Genomic DNA, 17693 nt, shown 5'->3' with positions numbered 1-17693 from the left:
CTGCATCCCAGGACGTGGAGTTAGACTTGGAATCAGAGGACCGGGATCACCGGGGCTCTGGTATTTACCAACTGTGTGACCTTGAATAAGTTACCCAACCTCTCTGAGCCCCAGCTCCCTATCTGCAAAATGGAGATACTACTACCTGTATGGAAAGGTTAGGATGTGGAATGCAGTAGGACAGGAAGGGGCTTAGCACATTTTTGCTTAACTTCCTTCCCCTACAGTTCACAGAATGGAGAGTTTCTCTTAAATTTGTCTCCCCTAGATTTTTGCATTTTAGGCAAGAGAACAAAGTTTCGGGGCACCTGGGTGGCTCAGTCATTAAACGTCTGCCTTCTGCTCAGGTCATGATCTTAGGGTCCTGGTATGGAGCCCCACATCAGGCTCCCTGCTCAGTGGAAAGCCTGCTTCTCCCTCTCCCACTCCCCCTGCCTGTGTTCCCTCTCTCGCTGTCTCCCTCTCTCTGTCAAATAAATAAAATATTTTTTAAAAAGAGAGAATAAAGTTTCTTGGTAACTGCCCCCCACCACCACCATTAGACATGACAGCAAAGGCCTAGACAGTATCCAAAGAATACCCTCTCCAAATCTTGAACTTACAGCGATTGTTGGGCAAGTAGCCACAACAGACTGACATGTGAAAAGGGAAACAAGGAACTTCATGATTCAGTCCTAATACAATCAGAATTCCAGTACTCAGTTTTTGTCTCCGTGTGTTTAAAAGCAATAGTCTACTAAAACACAACCATATATCATTTAGGGACCATTCAACTTTTTCTTCTTTTTTAATTTTAGTTTTTTATTTTCATTTTCTTGAGGGGGAGGGGCAGGAACAGAGAAAGAAGAAGAAGGAGAATCTTAAGCAGGCTCCCTGCCCAGCACTGAGCCTGCCATGGGGCCCAATCTCACAACCTTGAAGATCACGACCTGAGACAGAATCAAGGGTTGGTCGCTCAACCAACCGAGCCACCCAGGTGCCCCTCCACTTTTTACTTCCATTTCTTTAAAGCAAATTGATTATTTCATTATTTCATTATTACAATCACAGAAACCGAAATTCTGCTTGAATCATGATTCCTTTCTTAACGTGGACCGACCAAGATAAGGCTCTTCTCAAATACTGCTGGTGGGAGTATAAATTGCTCCATCTTTCTGAAAGGCATTTATTCAACAATAATTTTCAGAGTACTTACCACGTAATAACTACCTTACCCAGTGCTAGGAGCTGGGATTTGACAATACATATCAAAGACTTTGAAAATGTTCTCACCCAGTAATCACACATTTGGAAGGGTAGCCTAAAGAAATAATAGAGATCAGTGCAAATAAATAGCATGCAATGATGAATATCTAACAATAGGGAATTGGACAAATCATGGGATAATCAGAAGTAGAATATTTTGCAGTGATTAAAAATCAGATTATCAAAAGATATTTAATGATGTTGAGAAATGCTCTTGATGTAATAATGAGTGGAAAAAAGCAGTATGTGCACTTGTAGGATCCCAAGTTTTTAACATGTTTATATAGAAAAACAACAAAGGAAAACACCAAAATATCAATTGAAGGTCTCTAGGAAGGAATGCCTTCCATTTTTATGCTTTTCTGCATTTTCCAAAATGTCTCTAATGAAGATATTTACTTGCATGATTATGAAAAAAATAATATACAATCGAGTTGCGAAGTTTGTAAAATAACAGCCTTGTCTATTCCTCACTGGGGAAAAGAAACTGAAAGCAAGAAATCAGATATAGGATGGAATGAAGCCAGAGACTAACTCTCAATCAGACTTTCCCTTTCTCCGGAAATTCTCACCTGAAGTAGGACCTTAGAATAAGTGCTACAGTGAACCTTATCATTTCATTTTCATCTGCCCAAATCAATGCCTTATCAGTGATCCCCTGAGGATCCTGAATTTAACTGGCTCCTAAATCTTCTGGATTCCAGGCCCCAAAACTTGTCACAGCTTTTGAAGTGGCTCCTGTTGAATGTGGAGAAACCTTCCCCAGGCCAGAGCTGATCTAAATCCAATCAGCTTTGCTTCCAGCCTCAGACCCAGCAAAGCGAGTGAGTTATGTATACCTTGGTTTTTACCACAGACACAACTACTCAGGCTAGCAGGGGGAAAAAAAAAATTATATCCCTATATGTTGCCAAATGTGTAGATGGCCCACAGGTTGTTTAACAACTTGGCATTTGGCCAGGCTGAAGATAATGAGGATGCTTTAGTGAGGTTGCTTCCAGACCTGGCAACTGTTCTACAAAGCAAATCACAGAAGCTTGTGAAAAATTCAGTGCTTCCTAAGCAGCATTGCCTCCCAACTCAAAATTATTTTCCTTTCTTTCTTTTTTTATTTTTAAAGAATTTATTTAGTTATTTGACAGAGAAAGAGCAGGAGAGCACAAGCAGGGGGAGTGGCAGAGGGAGAGGGAAAAGCCTGCTCCCTGCTGAGCAGGAAGCCTGATGTGGGACTCTGTTCCAGGACCCTGGGATCATGATCTGAGCTGAAGGCAGTTGCTTAACCAACTGAGCCATCCAGGCGCCCCTATTTTATTTCTTTAAATATTCATAATCTGGATAGAAAACAATAAAATTTGATCAAACTCACATTTGATCATTTTTCTTTCCCTTTGATGTTTGCTATCATATCACAGAGGAATTTTGCCCAGGGTTTGAAAGAAGGTCATACACAGCTAAAAGCCACCCTAGAAATTGATTGTGGCCTAGAAATTGACTGTTTGTGGGGCCTCCTATTAATCCTGTTCTATTTATGTAGTGTCAACATCAGTCTTGGGTTCTCTTAGGATTTTGAACTTAAATAGTTTCTTTTAGTTGATTTTGGTCCAACCCAACATTTCTCTGAAGATGTTGAGAATTCTCGTCTCTGCTGTGCTTGTAATCCAAATGAAGGCAAGCCAAGAACAAAGAGAGTAAAACATCTGGGACCCGAGAGATCCTGCAACCCAAGAGTCATTTCACAGCACTCCCATTCTGCTCAGATACAGCCAGGTAATAAATTATGCCAACACATGAGGCATTCAGAGGGGCCCAGCAGCTCAAAATGACAGTCAACCCTTGCTAGAGTATGTTTTAATATAAAAACTTAATAGACATAATTTAATAGCAATTTTCCTTGGGAGTAAATTGGTCTCTGAATCATACTCGAAGAACATAAAAGAAAAATGACTAATAATTCAGCACCAAATGAAGGCCTGTGGTTACCTAAGAGGTACCGGTGTGCATACAGCAATTTCTTCTTTTTCTAGATGAATACGCAAGTCAGGTCCACAAGATGAATGGAGGCTGTGCTGAGGATTTCTTCCTGCTGCTACTCAAGATTTGCTGCTCAGAAAAAGAAATGAGTGGCATCTCACCAATATGGAAATGTTTCTAATAGAATATAAAAATCTGTTAAGCAATTTTCCAGTACATTAGGCTGAAATTGCTTAAGATGGGTATATCTTTCTATAGCAATCAAACATGACATAAATTGCAGTCTTACAATGCCCCTATGTGGAAAGTGCTAGTACAATTTGGCCTGCTGTTTTAATCGGTACTTTCATACTCACCTCCACCTGTGACCTAGTACAGTCAGGGCGGCCTTTCAATGGTCCCGGAGAGAATTTCCTAATTTGAGAGTCACCCCTGCTTTCATCAGAAGAGCCACATTCTTTTTGGCATCTCCCACAGGGCTCAACATGAAAACAACCACCAGGCAGTTTCCCTTAGAGCCAGCTTTCACAAAGCACAAGTGGCTTGAGCATCTCTGAGTAAAAATAAGAAGTCATCATTGACGGAGAAGTATCCTTTTTTGCCTACTTCTCTAGTCCAACCTTGTACTGATTTATGGAGATCAAAGGAGACTAGGGCATTCAGGGACCATTTTAAAAATGAAAACGGCCATACTGAGAAACTACTTTTGAATTACACAGTATCAGTGACCAGCCAGGAGTGACATTCCCCTTTTCCCCACCAAACTTGGCCAACACATAAAGGGTTATTCACCTTTAGAATAACCCTTTTGATGATTCTGCTCTAAAGACAAGTTATCACTGAAGATCAACTGAGAAAAAGGGTAGGTGATGGTTACGGGTAGAAGCCATCAAGTAATAGTATATAAGAAAATGCTGCAACTGTAGCAGGAAGTGAGATCTAGCACATTTTGAATATAAAGAGAATTCTATAGAATCGTGGTTCCAAATACTGTAATGCCACATGACGCGATACTATTACAGAAGCTGACAGTGCTCCAGTAATGGGAACGTTATGAGACCCACAGGGAGATGAAGCAAAGAAATGCTTTGGCACCAGGCAGGTCCCCATTTGCATCCCTGCTGTACCACATACTGGCTGTACAGCCTTGGGCAAGTCACACAGCATCAATCTGTTTCCTTGCCTATAAAATGGGACATTAAGTTTAATTCACAAAGTTTTCAGAGACTAGAGTTAATGTAGAAAACTGGCTCAGTGGGGCGCCTGGCTGGCTCAGTTGGTGGAGCCTGTGGCTCTTGATCTCGGGGTTGTTAAGTTTGAGCCCCACATCGGGTGTAGAGATTACTTAAAAATAAAATCTTAGGGTCACTGGGGTGACTCAGTTGGTTAAGTGTCTGACACTTGGTTTCAGCTTCGGTTCAGATCATGATCTCAGGGTTAGGAGATCAAGCCCTGTGTCGGGCTCTGTGTTCAGTGTGCAGCCTTTTTGAGATTCTCTCTTCCTCTGCCTCTCCTCTACTCACACTTTCTAAAAATCTTAAAAAAAAAAAAAAAAAAAAGAAAAGGAAAGAAAAGGGGGGATGGGGGCACCTGGGTGGCTCAGTCGTTAAGTGCCTGCCTTCGGCTCAGGTCATGATCCCAGCATCCTGGGATCAAGCCCCACAAGCCCCACATTGGGCTCCCTACTCAGCAGGAAGCCTGCTTTTCCCCTCCCACTCCCCCTGCTGTGTTCCCTCTCTTGCTGTGACTGTCAAATAAATAAATAAAATCTTTAAAAAAAAGGGGGGGGGAGGTAGAAATTTGAAGAAAAAATGGTAGCTACTATTATTAACGATCATATCACACTCCATTTATGGACCTAGCCCTCAAGAGTGCTACTAGAGCCAGAGAATGAGTTCTACGAGAACAGACAGTCATGGCTTTGAGTCTGTATTTTGTGCTTCAAGTTTCTGTTTTTTTCCCCCAACACTGTATCAGTTTTAGCTTCTGTAGCCTTCCCCTATGAATAAGTCTTCATGTGCATCTGAGCCGCACAGCTGCCCATTCTGAAACTCATGAGAACAGCATCCTTGTTTCTCACATTGATTTTAGTATTTTCATCTCCCCATCACCAACTAGAATATGGTACAATAGTCAACGGTCTAAAAATACCATTTATACACATCATTGCCCTCTAGTGCCTAGAATGATTTTTTCTAATAATCTGCTTAATTTATCCCCTTGACGTAAAAATTAAAAAAAAAAAAAAAATCTAGTTAGCGATCCACCAGGTGGAAAAACCTTTTCCCAGGAAATGGAGGTTGATCTCATCAATGACTCTTGCTCTATCTTCCTGATCAAAGCATCTAGCTATGATCAGAACCACCATCTAAAGTCACAGAGCAGGGCACCTGCCTGGCTCAGTGGGTTGGGTCTCTGCCTTTGGCTCAGGTCATGATCTCAGGGTTCTGGGATAGAGTCCCGCATCAGGCTCTCTGCTCAACGGGGAGCCTGCTTCCCCTCTCTCTCTGCCTGCTTGTGCTCTCTGTCAAATAAATAAATAAAATCTTAAAAAAATAAAAAATAAAAAAAATAAAGTCACAGAGATTTGGATGTTGTTATAGATTATCTTGAAAGTGTTGGTTGTGTTGGGATGACCACTCAGTACGAACACATTAGATGCATTTCCTCTTCAGTGTCCAAGGTTTTTTTAATACTGATTAAATTTTCAATATCCCTCAATTCTTAAGAACTTGGCCTCCACAGCATTCCTTATACTTTTTATTTATAATATCTTTACAATAAACATGTGTTATTTATACAGGGGAGAATCCACAGTGTTTTCAAGGGAGGAGGAAAATAATCTGGATTACTAAAATAGAAATTTTGCATTCCAACTCTATTCCAGGTTTAGACTGATTAACATCTTGAAAAATGAGTCTGTCACCTGTTTAATTGTGGGCTAGTTTGCTCTAAACTTGGGAAAACCTCTAACCTCATTCATGGGGAGAACGGATGAGCAGCTGGACTTTGCGCTTAGCTATTTGTACGTAGCATCTCCAATGGTCCTGTGTGGTAGGTGTTATCATCCCTGTTGTATACGTGAGATTGAGACAGTTTACATAAATGAGTCCAAACGTGCACATAAGCCCTTCTCTAATCACGGGGAAACCATCCGAAAGGCAAATGCCACTGAAGATGGAACAAGGTGCCGTTGTGGTGTAAGTAGTAACAAATTACGATAAACTCTGACCCAGAGACTGCTGAAAGGCAGGATCTAAGTACCCGGACTGGTAGAAGGTAGGTGCTCAGAGATGACCGGACTTCTGCTGCTGCCTTCAGTAATTAAATGCTAGTTATATTAAAAAAAAAAAAAATGCTAGTTATAAATTCAGTCACAAACTTACTCTGCACAGATAGAGGCAGGTTTGTTACTCAAATGCAAATCTAACTACATGTGAAATCCTAAAAGTAAAACCTTTGGCTAAATAACCTTCCTGGTATTTTTTCCATTTCAAAAACAGACGATGAATATGCTCAAGTCTGTGAAGCATAAAACCAAACTGGACAGTGGACCTTGGAAAGCCCCTCTACCTGCTCCCCTCCCCCAACACGGGCTTCTTGGTCTATAAACCATCCCTCAGGGAAGGGCAGCAATCCCTTTTCCTCAAAGGCCCTAGAACAGTACCACTGGCACCTGAATGTGCATCTTTTTTTTTTTTTTTTTAAGATTTTATTTATTTATTTGACAGAGAGAGATCCCAAGTAGGCAGAGAGGCAGGCGGGGTGGGGGGGGAAGCAGGCTCCCTGGTGCGGGGCTCGATCCCAGGACCCCGGGACCATGACCTGAGCCGAAGGCGGAGGCTCAACCCACTGAGCCACCCAGGCGCCCCCTGAATGTGCATCTTTGAAGACAGTTCAGGGCTGGGGAGTTTCTGGGACCGTAACTTTAACCCAGCCTGCCACAACAGTCTTTTCGCTTTCTGGTACAAAACACGACACGGCAATAACGGCCACGAATCGCTTCAGCCTCTTCACCTCTGCGGAGGCTAGAACAACTTCTCCAACATACAAAGGGGCTGGAAAGCTAAGTTCCTGTGAAAGTAACACGCAGCCTGGCCCTGGCATTTTCGTTCCCAGGAGAGCTGAAATAAGTCCGTTGACCAAAACTCCATGTACAATTGTCTTTCCGAACTTGGTGTGTCTTGCAAAATCTTCATTTAAATGCAAAGGATTGACATCCCCCGTTAATTCTGAGAAGGCAGCCACGTCCCTCTGTGTGAAGACCCTGCTGAGTTCAGCCCGGTCTCCAACCCTGACGTGCGTCTGCTCAATGCGCCGTCGGCTCACCATGGGTTGGCTCAGGCAGATTCTCCTCTGAACCCCAGCCCACCACAGATGATGACGGGAAATTACTGGGAACATCTTCAGCACTGTCAAAGTCCAGCAATCGGAGCTTTTAAATGGCTTCAGTCTTCAGGCAGCGTATTGTCACCAAAAGGGGCTTCTGAGAGCAGAGGAATGTTTCTGCAATTGACGACTATTCAATCCAATACTAGTTCCCTACTATTACCAGATAAGGCAAGCAGAAATGGAGAAACCTGTAAGAGAAAGAAAAAAGTTAAGGAAATCTGGGGAGAAACTGCACTGCAACACAGGGCATGTGGAAACGTGCCTAGTTTCCTAGGGTAAGTGAGGCTGATGCAGTGGCATCTTAAAGAGCAACCTTAGAGGTAGCCTCAAATACATAAGTGATCAGAGTAAGTTTAGTCTTCTAATATTTTAGGCACTAGGCATTAAGCAACAAATGGAAAGTTAAGACTTTTCCACAAGAATTCCAAGTTTCATCCCCAAACATCTCCCATACAATCTAAAATCTAAGTGCTTTCTCTCACACTTCCAGAAGCAATGCAGTCTTTATTCCTTCCCACTGCCCCCTGTGGATAATTTTAACCATACTAGATTTATGCAAGCAAAAAATGGGACATGTATTAAAAAGCAGTTTGAGGGGTGCCTAGGTGGCTTAGTCAGTTGGGTATCTGACTCTTGACTTTGGCTCAGGTCATGATCTCGGGGTCTTGGGATTGAGCCCTATGTTGGGCTCCTTGCTCAGAATGGAGTCTGCTTGAGATTCTTTCCCTCACCTCTCCCTTAGCAACCCCCCCCCCAACAAGCTCATTCTCTCTCATGGGCCCAGCATGCTGGGGCCCGAACTCTGCTTCGTTCTCTCTCATAAATAAATCTCAAAAAAAAAAAAAAAAAAAAGAAAAAGAAAAAGCTGTTTGACCCCTACTCAGCCTTGTTTGGAATATGTGAAGGAAGCCTTTACCTGAATCACTCTGAAAGCACATTTCTTGCCTTTATAGGATCCTAACAGAGTCAAAGAACTCCACAACTTGACAAGACCACTGCAGAGAGATCAACAATGAATGCATAAGGATTTGTCTCTGTGACATCTCCCTAGTACTTTTGTGATGGGCCAGACAGTTAAATTAGTTCTAAAAAAACCTAATTTAAATGAGAAAACTTGAGTAGATGTGCTGCCAAAGAGAGCCCTAAATGAGAAAACTTTAAAAGTAAAAGCACAGTATCTCATAGGCAGAGAATAAAATAAGCTTCAATTAAGAATGTTTCTAAAATACACATTTTTGAGTTTACAACCATGGCCATCAATTGGGAAACACGATAGCTGTAAGCAAATCATGAGTTTTGTTCTAAGCTCCTGGTGGATAAATGTTCATATCCATCCCAGTTTAAACTTCCAAAAACTACTCAGAGTTCACATGACAAGCCTCTTCTTAGAGAAGAGTATTTTTGCTTTATTTCTCCATCCATGTCTCTCCTCTGTTATACTACAAAGATGCCTCTGTCTGTCATACCTGCTACTTATCCTCAAGATGGCTGACAGGGTCTTCTCTTCGTAGGTTAGGACGTCCAAGGGTAACGCTGCATCAACCTAAGTATGGAAAAATACTATTAGCAGACTATTATTGTCGCTATTTATTATTTTTAAAAATTTTATTTATTTATTTGACAGAGAGAGGGAGATAGGGAGAGAGGGAACACAGCAGCGGGGAGTGGGAGAGGGAGAAGCAGACTTCCCACTGAGCAAGGAGCCTGATGTGGGGCTCGATCCCAGGACCCTGGGATTATGACCCAAGTTGAAGACAGAAGCTTAACAACTGAGCCATCCAGGCTACCCTCGCAATTTATTTTTTTAAGGTAATCTCTACCCAATGTGGAGCCCGAACTCACAATCCTGAGATCAAGAGTCGCATGCTCCAGTGATTGAGGTAGCAGGGTACCTTCTACCATCACTGTTCTCTTTTTTTTAAGATTTTATTTATTTATTTGGAGGGCACCAGAGTGGCTTAGTCATTAAATGTCTGCCTTCGGCTCAGGTCATGATCCCAGGTTCCTGGGACTGAGTCCCACATTGGGCTCTCTGCTTGGTGGGAACCCTGCTCGCTTCTCCCTCTTCCACTCCCCCTGCTTGTGTTCCCTCTCTCGATCTCTGTCAAATAAATAAATAAAATCTTAAAAAAAAAAGATTATATTTATTTGAGAGCAAGCTAGAGAGAGAAAAGAGAGAAAGAGAGCAAGCGTTAAGCAGGGGGTGGAGCAGAGGGAGCAGACTCCCTGCTGAACAGGGAGCCGAGCACAGGACTCCATCCCTGGATTCTGGGATCATGACCCAAGTCGAAGGCAGATGCTTAACAGACTGAGCTACCCAGGAGCCCTCATCATCACTAGTCTTAAAGTCTTACAACGAATCCTGTCAACTGCTTTTCTCCTCTAAAAAAGCAGTATTTTATTTAGTGGTGCTGTAGTACTGGGACTGCTTACTTACAATTATCCCTGTCTGGAATGTTCTTCCTGTAACTCTTCATGACTTGAAGGGTGAACTTCAAGTCTTCGTTTAAATCGTTCCATCCCTGGGGGCACCTGGATGGCTCAGTTAGTCGAGCAGGAGACTTTTGATCTCAGGGTTAAAAAAGAAAAAGTTCCATCCCTGATCCCCAGGATTAAGCTCAACTGCCTGCTAGGCTGTTTCACATACAGAAACCACCTACTTCCTCTCTCGTAACATTCTTCATTCTGGAACCGGATATCATACCTGATAGAAGGTGCACACTTTTCTCTTAAACTTTTTATTTGAAAAATTGGAATCACAAGGGACAATGTATTTTAGAGGAAGGTTCTATGCACCCCCGGTAATACAGTATCAAACCCAAAAACCTAAAATTGATAAACCAGTTTATTCAGATTTTGCCAGTCATACGTGCACTCATATTTGTCTGTGCGTGTGTGTGTGTGCATACTGCTATGCAATCTTCCCACACAGAGCGTTTCATGCAACCACTACCATAACCACCAAGATGGTATCTCATCTGGTGAGATACCATCACCAGAATTAGATCATCATCACAAGGCTGCTCTCCTACGTCGTTTTAGTCACACCCACTCCTCCCCCCAACCCCTAACCACATATCTTTCTCCAGTTTATACACTTTACTTACTTCAGGAGCATGATCCAAACGGGATCACCCAGAATGTTACCTTTTGGGATTAGCTTTTTCACTTAGCATAGTTCTCTGGAGATTCGGTTAAGTTTTTATGTGTATCTACAGTTTGTTCCTTTTTATTACTGATTATATTCTATGGTATGAATATATCATGAATGTTTAACCACTCACGGAAGGACATCTGCCTTATTTCTACTTTTGGGCTCTTACAAATAAAGCTACGATGAACACTCACATACAAGTTTTGTGTGAACATTAAGTTTTCACTTCTCTAGGACAAATGCCTAGGGGCGTAACTGCTGGGTAGTAGAGCATATGCATGTTTAAGTTGTTTTTAGAAACTGTCAAATGGTATTCCAAGGTGTCTATGCCATTCTGCATTCCCATTAGCAATGAAGGAGTGACTCAGTTTCTCTACATCCTCACCAGCGTTTAGTATTATCACCATTTTTAAAAAATTTTTATTTTCAGTTGTTCTGTTAGGTGTGTAGTGATAGCTCGCTGTGTTTTTATTTTTTATTTACTTTTTTAAAAAAAGATTTTATTTATTTATTTGACAGAGAGATCATAAGTAGGCATAGAGGCAGGCAGAGAGAGGAGGAAGCAGGCTCCCTGCCTGACGAGCCCCAAGATCCTGAGATCATGACCTGAGCTAAAGGCAGAGGCTTAACCTACTGAGCCACCCAGGTGCCCCTATTTACTTGTTTTTTAAAGATTTTATTTTTAAGTAATCTTGACACTCAACATGGGGCTCGAACTCACAACCAAGAGTCAAGAGATCAAGAGTCTCATGCTCCATCAACTGAGCCAGCCAGGTGCCCCGCCCCCATTTTGTTTTGTGGGGCTTTTTTTGAGCTTATTGTGTTGTTGTTTTTTTTTAAATTTTATTTATTTATTTGAGAGAGAGACAGTGAGAGAGAGCATGAGAAAGCAGAAGGTCAGAGGGAGAAGCAGACTCCCCGTGGAGCTGGGAGCCCAATGCAGAACTCGATCCTGGTACTCCAGGATCATGACCTGAGCTGAAGGCAGTTGCTTAAGCAACTGAGCCACCCAGACACCCTGAGCTTATTGCGTTTTTAAGGTGTGTTTCCCTAATGGCTAATAATGCTGAACATCTTTTCATTCATGTGCTTCTCTGTCAACAGTACATCTTTTTTTCTAAAATGTCTATTTGTGTCTTTTACTCACTTTCAAGTTGAAATGTTTGGTTTTCTTTACTATGGAGTTTTTAGAGTTTGTTTTATTTTATTTTCATTTTTTAAAAGATTTTTCATTTATTTTTGAGACAGAGAGAGAACAAGCATGCAATGGGGGGGAGCAGAGGGAGAAGCAGACTCCCTGCTGAGCAGGAAGCCCAATTCGGGGCTCGATCCCAGGACCCTGGCATCATGACCTGAGCCCAAGGCAGACGCTTAACTGACCGAGCCACCCAGGCGCCTAAGAGTTCTTTTTACATTTTAGATATGTGGTTTGCAATTAGTCTCCCCCAGTCTGTAATTTGTCTTTTCATCCTCTTAACTGAGTCTGCTGTGGAGTATACGTTTTTAATTTTAATGAGATGCTTACCAGATTTTGATTTGATAAAATATATGAATCAGGAAATAATTTCCTGAATCATCTTTGTTCTCTCAAAATTCTGTTTATTTTCAAGTACATGCTAACACGGGACTACTCAGTACGCTGGTCTGTGATAAAATAAGAGGCTGTAACACAATGTAAATCAACAATATCACTAAGTACATTGTTTAGTTCAGCTCAGTTTTTTTTTTTTTTAAGTTTATTTATTTTTAGTAATCTCTACACCAGCATGGGGCTCTAACTCATGATTTGAAGATCAAGCATTGCAAGCTCTTCTGATAGCTCACCTCAAGGTTTGCTTACAGAGACTTTCTCAGTAAAGGGAGTGTGCTGATTTTGGTGTGAGTCACAAATCTTCACAATGGGCAAGAAAACTGCACAGGGCGCCTGGGTGGCTCAGGCAGTTATGCATCTGACTCTTGATTTTGGGTCGGATTGTGATCTTGGGTCCTGAGGCTGAGCCCTGGTTGGACTCTGTGCTCAATGTGGTGTCTGCTTGGGGTTCTCTTTCCCTCTCCCTCTGCCGCTCCCCCTGCTCACACACACCCTCTCTAAATAAATAAAATCTTTAAAAAAACAAAACAAAAACCCCAAAAAACTATTTGCAGGTTGTCAGTCTGGGCCACAGTGTGTGTAGCACGGCACTAAAACATTTGTCTAACACGTTCCTTGTCAAATACACAAAGGCATATTAGAATAGACCTACCCAAAACTCATCATTTCTGAAAGTCTGCTTCTGCAGTGTCAAGTGTGTTTCTCAAGTTTTAAAATAAGCATTTGGAAAAGCACTGTTTCGGTATTTCTTACAAAAATCTTGGGAATGTTCAATCTACCAAGTGATTCATACCTCCCCGAAGAGGTCTTTCAAGGCTGAAATGAGCAGCTGTTTGAACTGTGCAGCATTCAGTCCAACCCCACGATCCTGAAATTCTCTACAAAAACATTAAAAAGAAAAAAAATGTATTAAATTCCATACTATTCAGATTGATAAAAATGTAATCACAAATAGAACTAAAGAGACTGAACTTACAGGCAGACTTTCATATAATGGTACTCAGAGGGGTTTTTGTAAACTATTCTTTCATATGTGGTGGCTGGGGTTGGCATCTTTTCCAAAGCTGAACACATCTAGAAATTAAAAGTCAAGAGGGCTACAAATTAGCAAGGTACAAGCTGTTTTTCACTCCCCACTCCCCATTTTTTTAAATGAGAATTTTTTTTTTTAAGATTTTATTTATTTGACAGAGATCACAAGTAGGCAGAGAGGCAGGCAGAGAGAGAGAGGGGAGGAAACAGGCTCCCCACTGAGCAGAGAGCCCAATGCAGGACTCAGTCCTAGGACCCTGGGATCATGACCTGAGCCGAAGGCAGAGGCTTTAACCCACTGAGCCACCCAGGCTTTCCTTAAATGAGAATTTAACCCATTTTTATTTTTTTAAATTTTTAAAACATTTTTAAGTTTTTTAAAAGATTTTATTTATTTGACAAAGATCACAAGTAGGCAGAGAGGCAGGCATGGGGGGCGGGGAGCAGGCTCCCCGCTGAGCAGAGAGCCTGATTCGGGGCTTGATCTCAGGACCCTGAGACAATGACCTGAGCTGAAGGCAGAGGCTTAACCCACTGAGCCACCCAGGTGGCCCTTGATTTTTTTTTTTTTAAGTAAGTTCTACACCTAGTGTGTGGCTTGAACTCATAACCCTGAGATCAAGAGTCGCATGCTCTACCAACTGAGCCAGCTAGGTAGCCAAGACCCATTTGGTTTTTTTTCAAGCTTATTATTCATTTAAGTAATCTCTACATCCAAAGTGAGGCTTGAACTCATGACCCTGAGTTCAAGTCACATGCCCCTCTGACTGAACGACCCAGGCACCCCTTGCCTTTCTTTCTTTTCTTTCTCCCTTTCTTTTTTTTTTTTTTTTAACCCATTTGATTTTTAAAAGAACTCCTAGTATAGTAATTCATTTATTTCTGGTCAAACCAAATTTACCCATAAAGACGCAAAGAAAAGATTTTCTACATGCCACATTGTTGTACTCTCAAATCCTAATAATATAATCCCAATGGACATTTTTTCTTACTAAGTACCTAGCCCTGGGCTAAAAGCCCCACATGCCTTAAGTCATAAGTTTTCAAAATGATCCCATGAGGAAAAGCTATTATTATTCCCACTTTCCCCCCAATCCATTTTTGAGTAGAGGACACTGAGGCTTGGCAAAGAGAGGTAACGCTTGCCCAAGGACACACAGATTCCAAACACTCCTGAGCCCCTCAAGACCACTCTGGTACAATGCCTCCTAATTTAAAAAAAAAAAAAAAGCGACACCTGGGTGGTTCAGTCAGTTATGCATCTGCCTTCCACTCAGGTCATGATCCTGGGGTCCTGACATCCTGAGCATTGGGCTCCTTGCTCTGTGGGGAGCCTGCTTCTCCCTCTACATGCTGCTTCCCCTGCTTGTGCATGCTCTCTCTCTAACCAATAAATAAAATCTTAAAAAAAAAATAGCATACAGGAATAAAACGTAGGATCTTCTTGTTTGCTCTCAGTCAACACAGAACATGAAGAGGAGAATGAGGAGTGGTAGCTCTGCTGTTCCATCCCATGCTGGATCTGCCTCTTCTGTCTGAAGGTCAGGTGTATACAGAGCTATCTGGTAGCCCCTACCCCCCACAAAGGGCTGAGCTTAAAGAGCAAGGGGTTTGAGAAGAGGGATTCCTGGAATGGGCAATCAATGTAATTTCTAATAGACCTGGATCCTTCAAGAATTCAGAACATGCTGGTCCCCTGGGGAGAATCTGTCACTGGCTCCACTCCTACCTCACTCCCCCTCTGGATAGCCCCTACTCATCCTTTGCATTTTAGCTTAAAGCTCACCTCTTCCAGAAACTTTACCTCCTCAAGAAAGCCATCTTTTGGACACCTTATTCTACATTAGATTCACTTGTTACGCAATCTCTTAATACTATTTGTTCAATATCTGGTTCCCCACTAAAGAAACCAGGAAACTTGAGGTCCAACCAAAGAAAGGGACTTAGCCAAGGTCACATAGCTGTAAACCATCATTTACAAAACCTTTGCACCAGGCTCAGTTCCAACCACTCCTAGATGATATCCTCAGAGAAAAGGAGAAGTTAGGGTCAAGGAGCTACATCCAAGCAGCTACTTAGAAACATGAATAGTTACTGTGTCTGGCACAGTAAGTGTTTCAATAAACACTTACTGAATGTGAGAAGTATTAGGCCTGTATGTTCAAGGATAATTTTGCTTTCAAGAAAGACTGCAGAAATAACCACCTGATGATTTTTTTCCCAATCATTAGAGTTGTCCCTGACTAGAAGGGCAGGGAGAATAGGGCCCTCAATCACTTCATTCATTGTCTGGCACCCGACGGGGTTTTTTTTTAAGAGTCACCATCAGCCTTGATGGAGTTGGCTGTCTGAGCTAGGGGAATGAGATTTGTCCTGAGGCTCAGGATGCCAGTAACAATGAAGACTTTTCTGGAAATGGATAATGATAATGGTTCCATAACAGTGTTAACATACTTTGCATCAATGGGCTGTACCCTTAAAAATGGCAATTTCATGTTATGTATATTTCACCAAAAAAGACTTAAGGAGCAAGTGTTTACTGAGCAGTGACCTCCACAAAGGCCTCAGCCTCAGAGGCAGTGACAGTATTGCCCTCTGCAGGCTGTCCAGAGATTAAGGGAGAGCATGCCTGGGTACCCTTCCTACAGCCAGGCTCACCGTAACAATGGAAGAACTTCCATAGCTCTTGCTATCATCATCTTTGAAGCCAGCCTTTGTAATGGCTGTAGGGATGCTCATTAAGTGACCTATAGTCATAGGTGTCCCTAATTCCACCTGCTGCCCACTCTCCCCCAATCTAGTCTCTACAGCAGACTGAGCCAGTTAAAACCTATTCGAGCCCTCGCCATTCCTCTGCTCAAAACCTTGCAATGGTTCCCGTTTTACTGAGAGTAAATCCAAAGGACTTACAGGACCTGCAAGGCCTTACCTGAACTGTACCGCTGCCTCCTCCAACAGCTCTGACCATGCTCCCTTGCTCAACCCCCTCCACCAGACTCCTAGCTCTTCCTCACACACCGTTTCCCTCCCGCCTCTGCGCCTCGCTCCTAGCTTTTCCGCACGCTGGGAATACTCCTCCACCAGGTAACCAGATGGCTCGCTCCCTCGGTTCTTTCACGGCTTTGATCAACTCGCACCCCTCGATGTGGTCCGGTGGCTGTTCTAATACGGCAGCCCCTCCACGCCCCTGTTCTAGTTTTCCCCTACAGCACTTAACCACCTTCTAACACAACTACGTAATTCATTTATTCGCTTTGTACTTCCCTCCCCCACCCCAAAGGAATATACACTCCGCAAGAAACCCAGTTCTATCCTGTTCACAACTGTTTCGCAGATATCGAAAAGTGCATCGCACACAGTATGCATCCAATGTATAAGTTTTGGACCAAATCAATCATTAAAAAAAAAAAAAAAAAAGCTCAGTCCCCTACTGTTGTACACTTAAGTTGTTTTAAACTTTTTTTTTTTTTTTTTTTTACGACCATCCGCCATTTATTTGGCGCCCACCTGGCGCCGGGCGCATGCGGTCTGCACACGTGATTCCGCTCACTCCTCGCAGCCACCAACTGCTGCCGCTCACTCCTCGCAGCCACCAACTGCTGACCCCGTTGTACAGATAGTCTGGGAGGTGCGAGGCCGGAGCTCGCCAGCAGCCCAATGCGTCCTAGGCCGGAGCAGATAGGTATTTCAGACGGTCGCGCGCCGGCCGCCGTAACTCTCCGCTTGCGTATGCGCACCTGGCGCGCACGGCCATACGTCACCAGCGTGGCCGACTGAGCTCATTCCCGGCAAAAAGCCGCTCTTCTATGGGCTTCTGCTTACCTGCTTTCGGTCAGATTAACCTGGCGCCTCCCTGATTCCTGTTCACTGCAAGAATCCACCAAAGCTGGGAGCTCCTCTGCAGTGGCCAGGCCCCCGGACCCAGGAAACTCCGGGATTACTTACGTTTGGCTTCTGTCTGTTTCGCTCCCCGGAAGCGTAATGGCTAGGCGCGGATATGACGTCACCGCGCGGCGTCCTCCTTGGAACCTGGGCGTGAATCCTGCAGGAGCTCAGACTGGCCGAGCTCAGTGCCCCCTGGTGCCCATTCCAGAGAAAGCTCTGTGACCAAATGTGTGTATGGGGTACTGGACTCCGGACGTATTTATTCGTCCCAGGAGCTCGCGTTCATAGTCGTGTATTTATCCATGCATTCATTCACTCAGCTTTCTATGTAGCATCTCTTCTGCTGAGCATCTTCCATCAAGCACCCCAAGGACTGGAGCCACTCCTAATGTCCCTTGAGGCGCCCAGCCCATAGTAGGTTAT

General features: G+C 43.1%; 2 protein-coding genes across 4 annotated transcripts; both read right to left on the bottom strand.

Annotated features, from left to right (window-relative positions):
- Positions 1–5963: 5963 nt before the first annotated feature.
- HTD2 (hydroxyacyl-thioester dehydratase type 2) lies at positions 5964–7674 on the bottom strand. The gene is made up of 2 exons (XM_032868435.1): positions 7095–7674; positions 5964–6898 (listed from the first exon to the last, which is right to left on the bottom strand). The coding sequence occupies exon 1, from the start codon at positions 7618–7620 to the stop codon at positions 7114–7116; it is 507 nt and encodes a 168-aa protein (XP_032724326.1). The 5' UTR covers positions 7621–7674; the 3' UTR covers positions 5964–6898; positions 7095–7113.
- RPP14 (ribonuclease P/MRP subunit p14) lies at positions 7655–17418 on the bottom strand. 3 transcript variants are annotated; one of them, XM_032868438.1, is made up of 6 exons: positions 17331–17418; positions 13330–13427; positions 13147–13231; positions 9075–9151; positions 8525–8603; positions 7655–7796 (listed from the first exon to the last, which is right to left on the bottom strand). In XM_032868438.1, the coding sequence occupies exons 2-6, from the start codon at positions 13425–13427 to the stop codon at positions 7740–7742; spliced, it is 396 nt and encodes a 131-aa protein (XP_032724329.1). In that variant the 5' UTR covers positions 17331–17418; the 3' UTR covers positions 7655–7739. The 3 variants fall into 3 exon arrangements, with proteins under 3 accessions (XP_032724329.1, XP_032724328.1, XP_032724327.1); XM_032868437.1 differs by lacking the exon at positions 17331–17418 and adding an exon at positions 17208–17310; XM_032868436.1 differs by lacking the exon at positions 17331–17418 and adding an exon at positions 16893–16961.
- Positions 17419–17693: the final 275 nt, after the last annotated feature.

Source organism: Lontra canadensis, unplaced genomic scaffold, assembly GCF_010015895.1.
Source record: "Lontra canadensis isolate GAN:19392208 unplaced genomic scaffold, GSC_riverotter_1.0 scaffold35, whole genome shotgun sequence".
NCBI lineage: Eukaryota > Metazoa > Chordata > Mammalia > Carnivora > Mustelidae > Lontra > Lontra canadensis.
The sequence above is the reverse complement of the archived record's forward strand: the minus strand, read 5'-3'. Positions and strand labels throughout refer to the sequence as shown.

What these genes read in the sequence shown, in the direction of transcription:
- HTD2 (XM_032868435.1), bottom strand. Translation starts at nt 7,620, where the DNA reads ATGTTCCCAGTAATTTCCCGTCATCATCTGTGGTGGGCTGGGGTTCAG.
- RPP14 (XM_032868438.1), bottom strand. Translation starts at nt 13,427, where the DNA reads ATGTGTTCAGCTTTGGAAAAGATGCCAACCCCAGCCACCACATATGAA. An exon ending in CATTATATGAAAGTCTGCCT is followed by an intron (nt 13,232 to 13,329) that starts GTAAGTTCAGTC and finishes ATGTTTTTGTAG; the next exon opens with AGAATTTCAGGATCGTGGGG. An exon ending in GTGCTTTCAGAGTGATTCAG is followed by an intron (nt 7,797 to 8,524) that starts GTAAAGGCTTCC and finishes TTTCTCTTACAG; the next exon opens with GTTTCTCCATTTCTGCTTGC.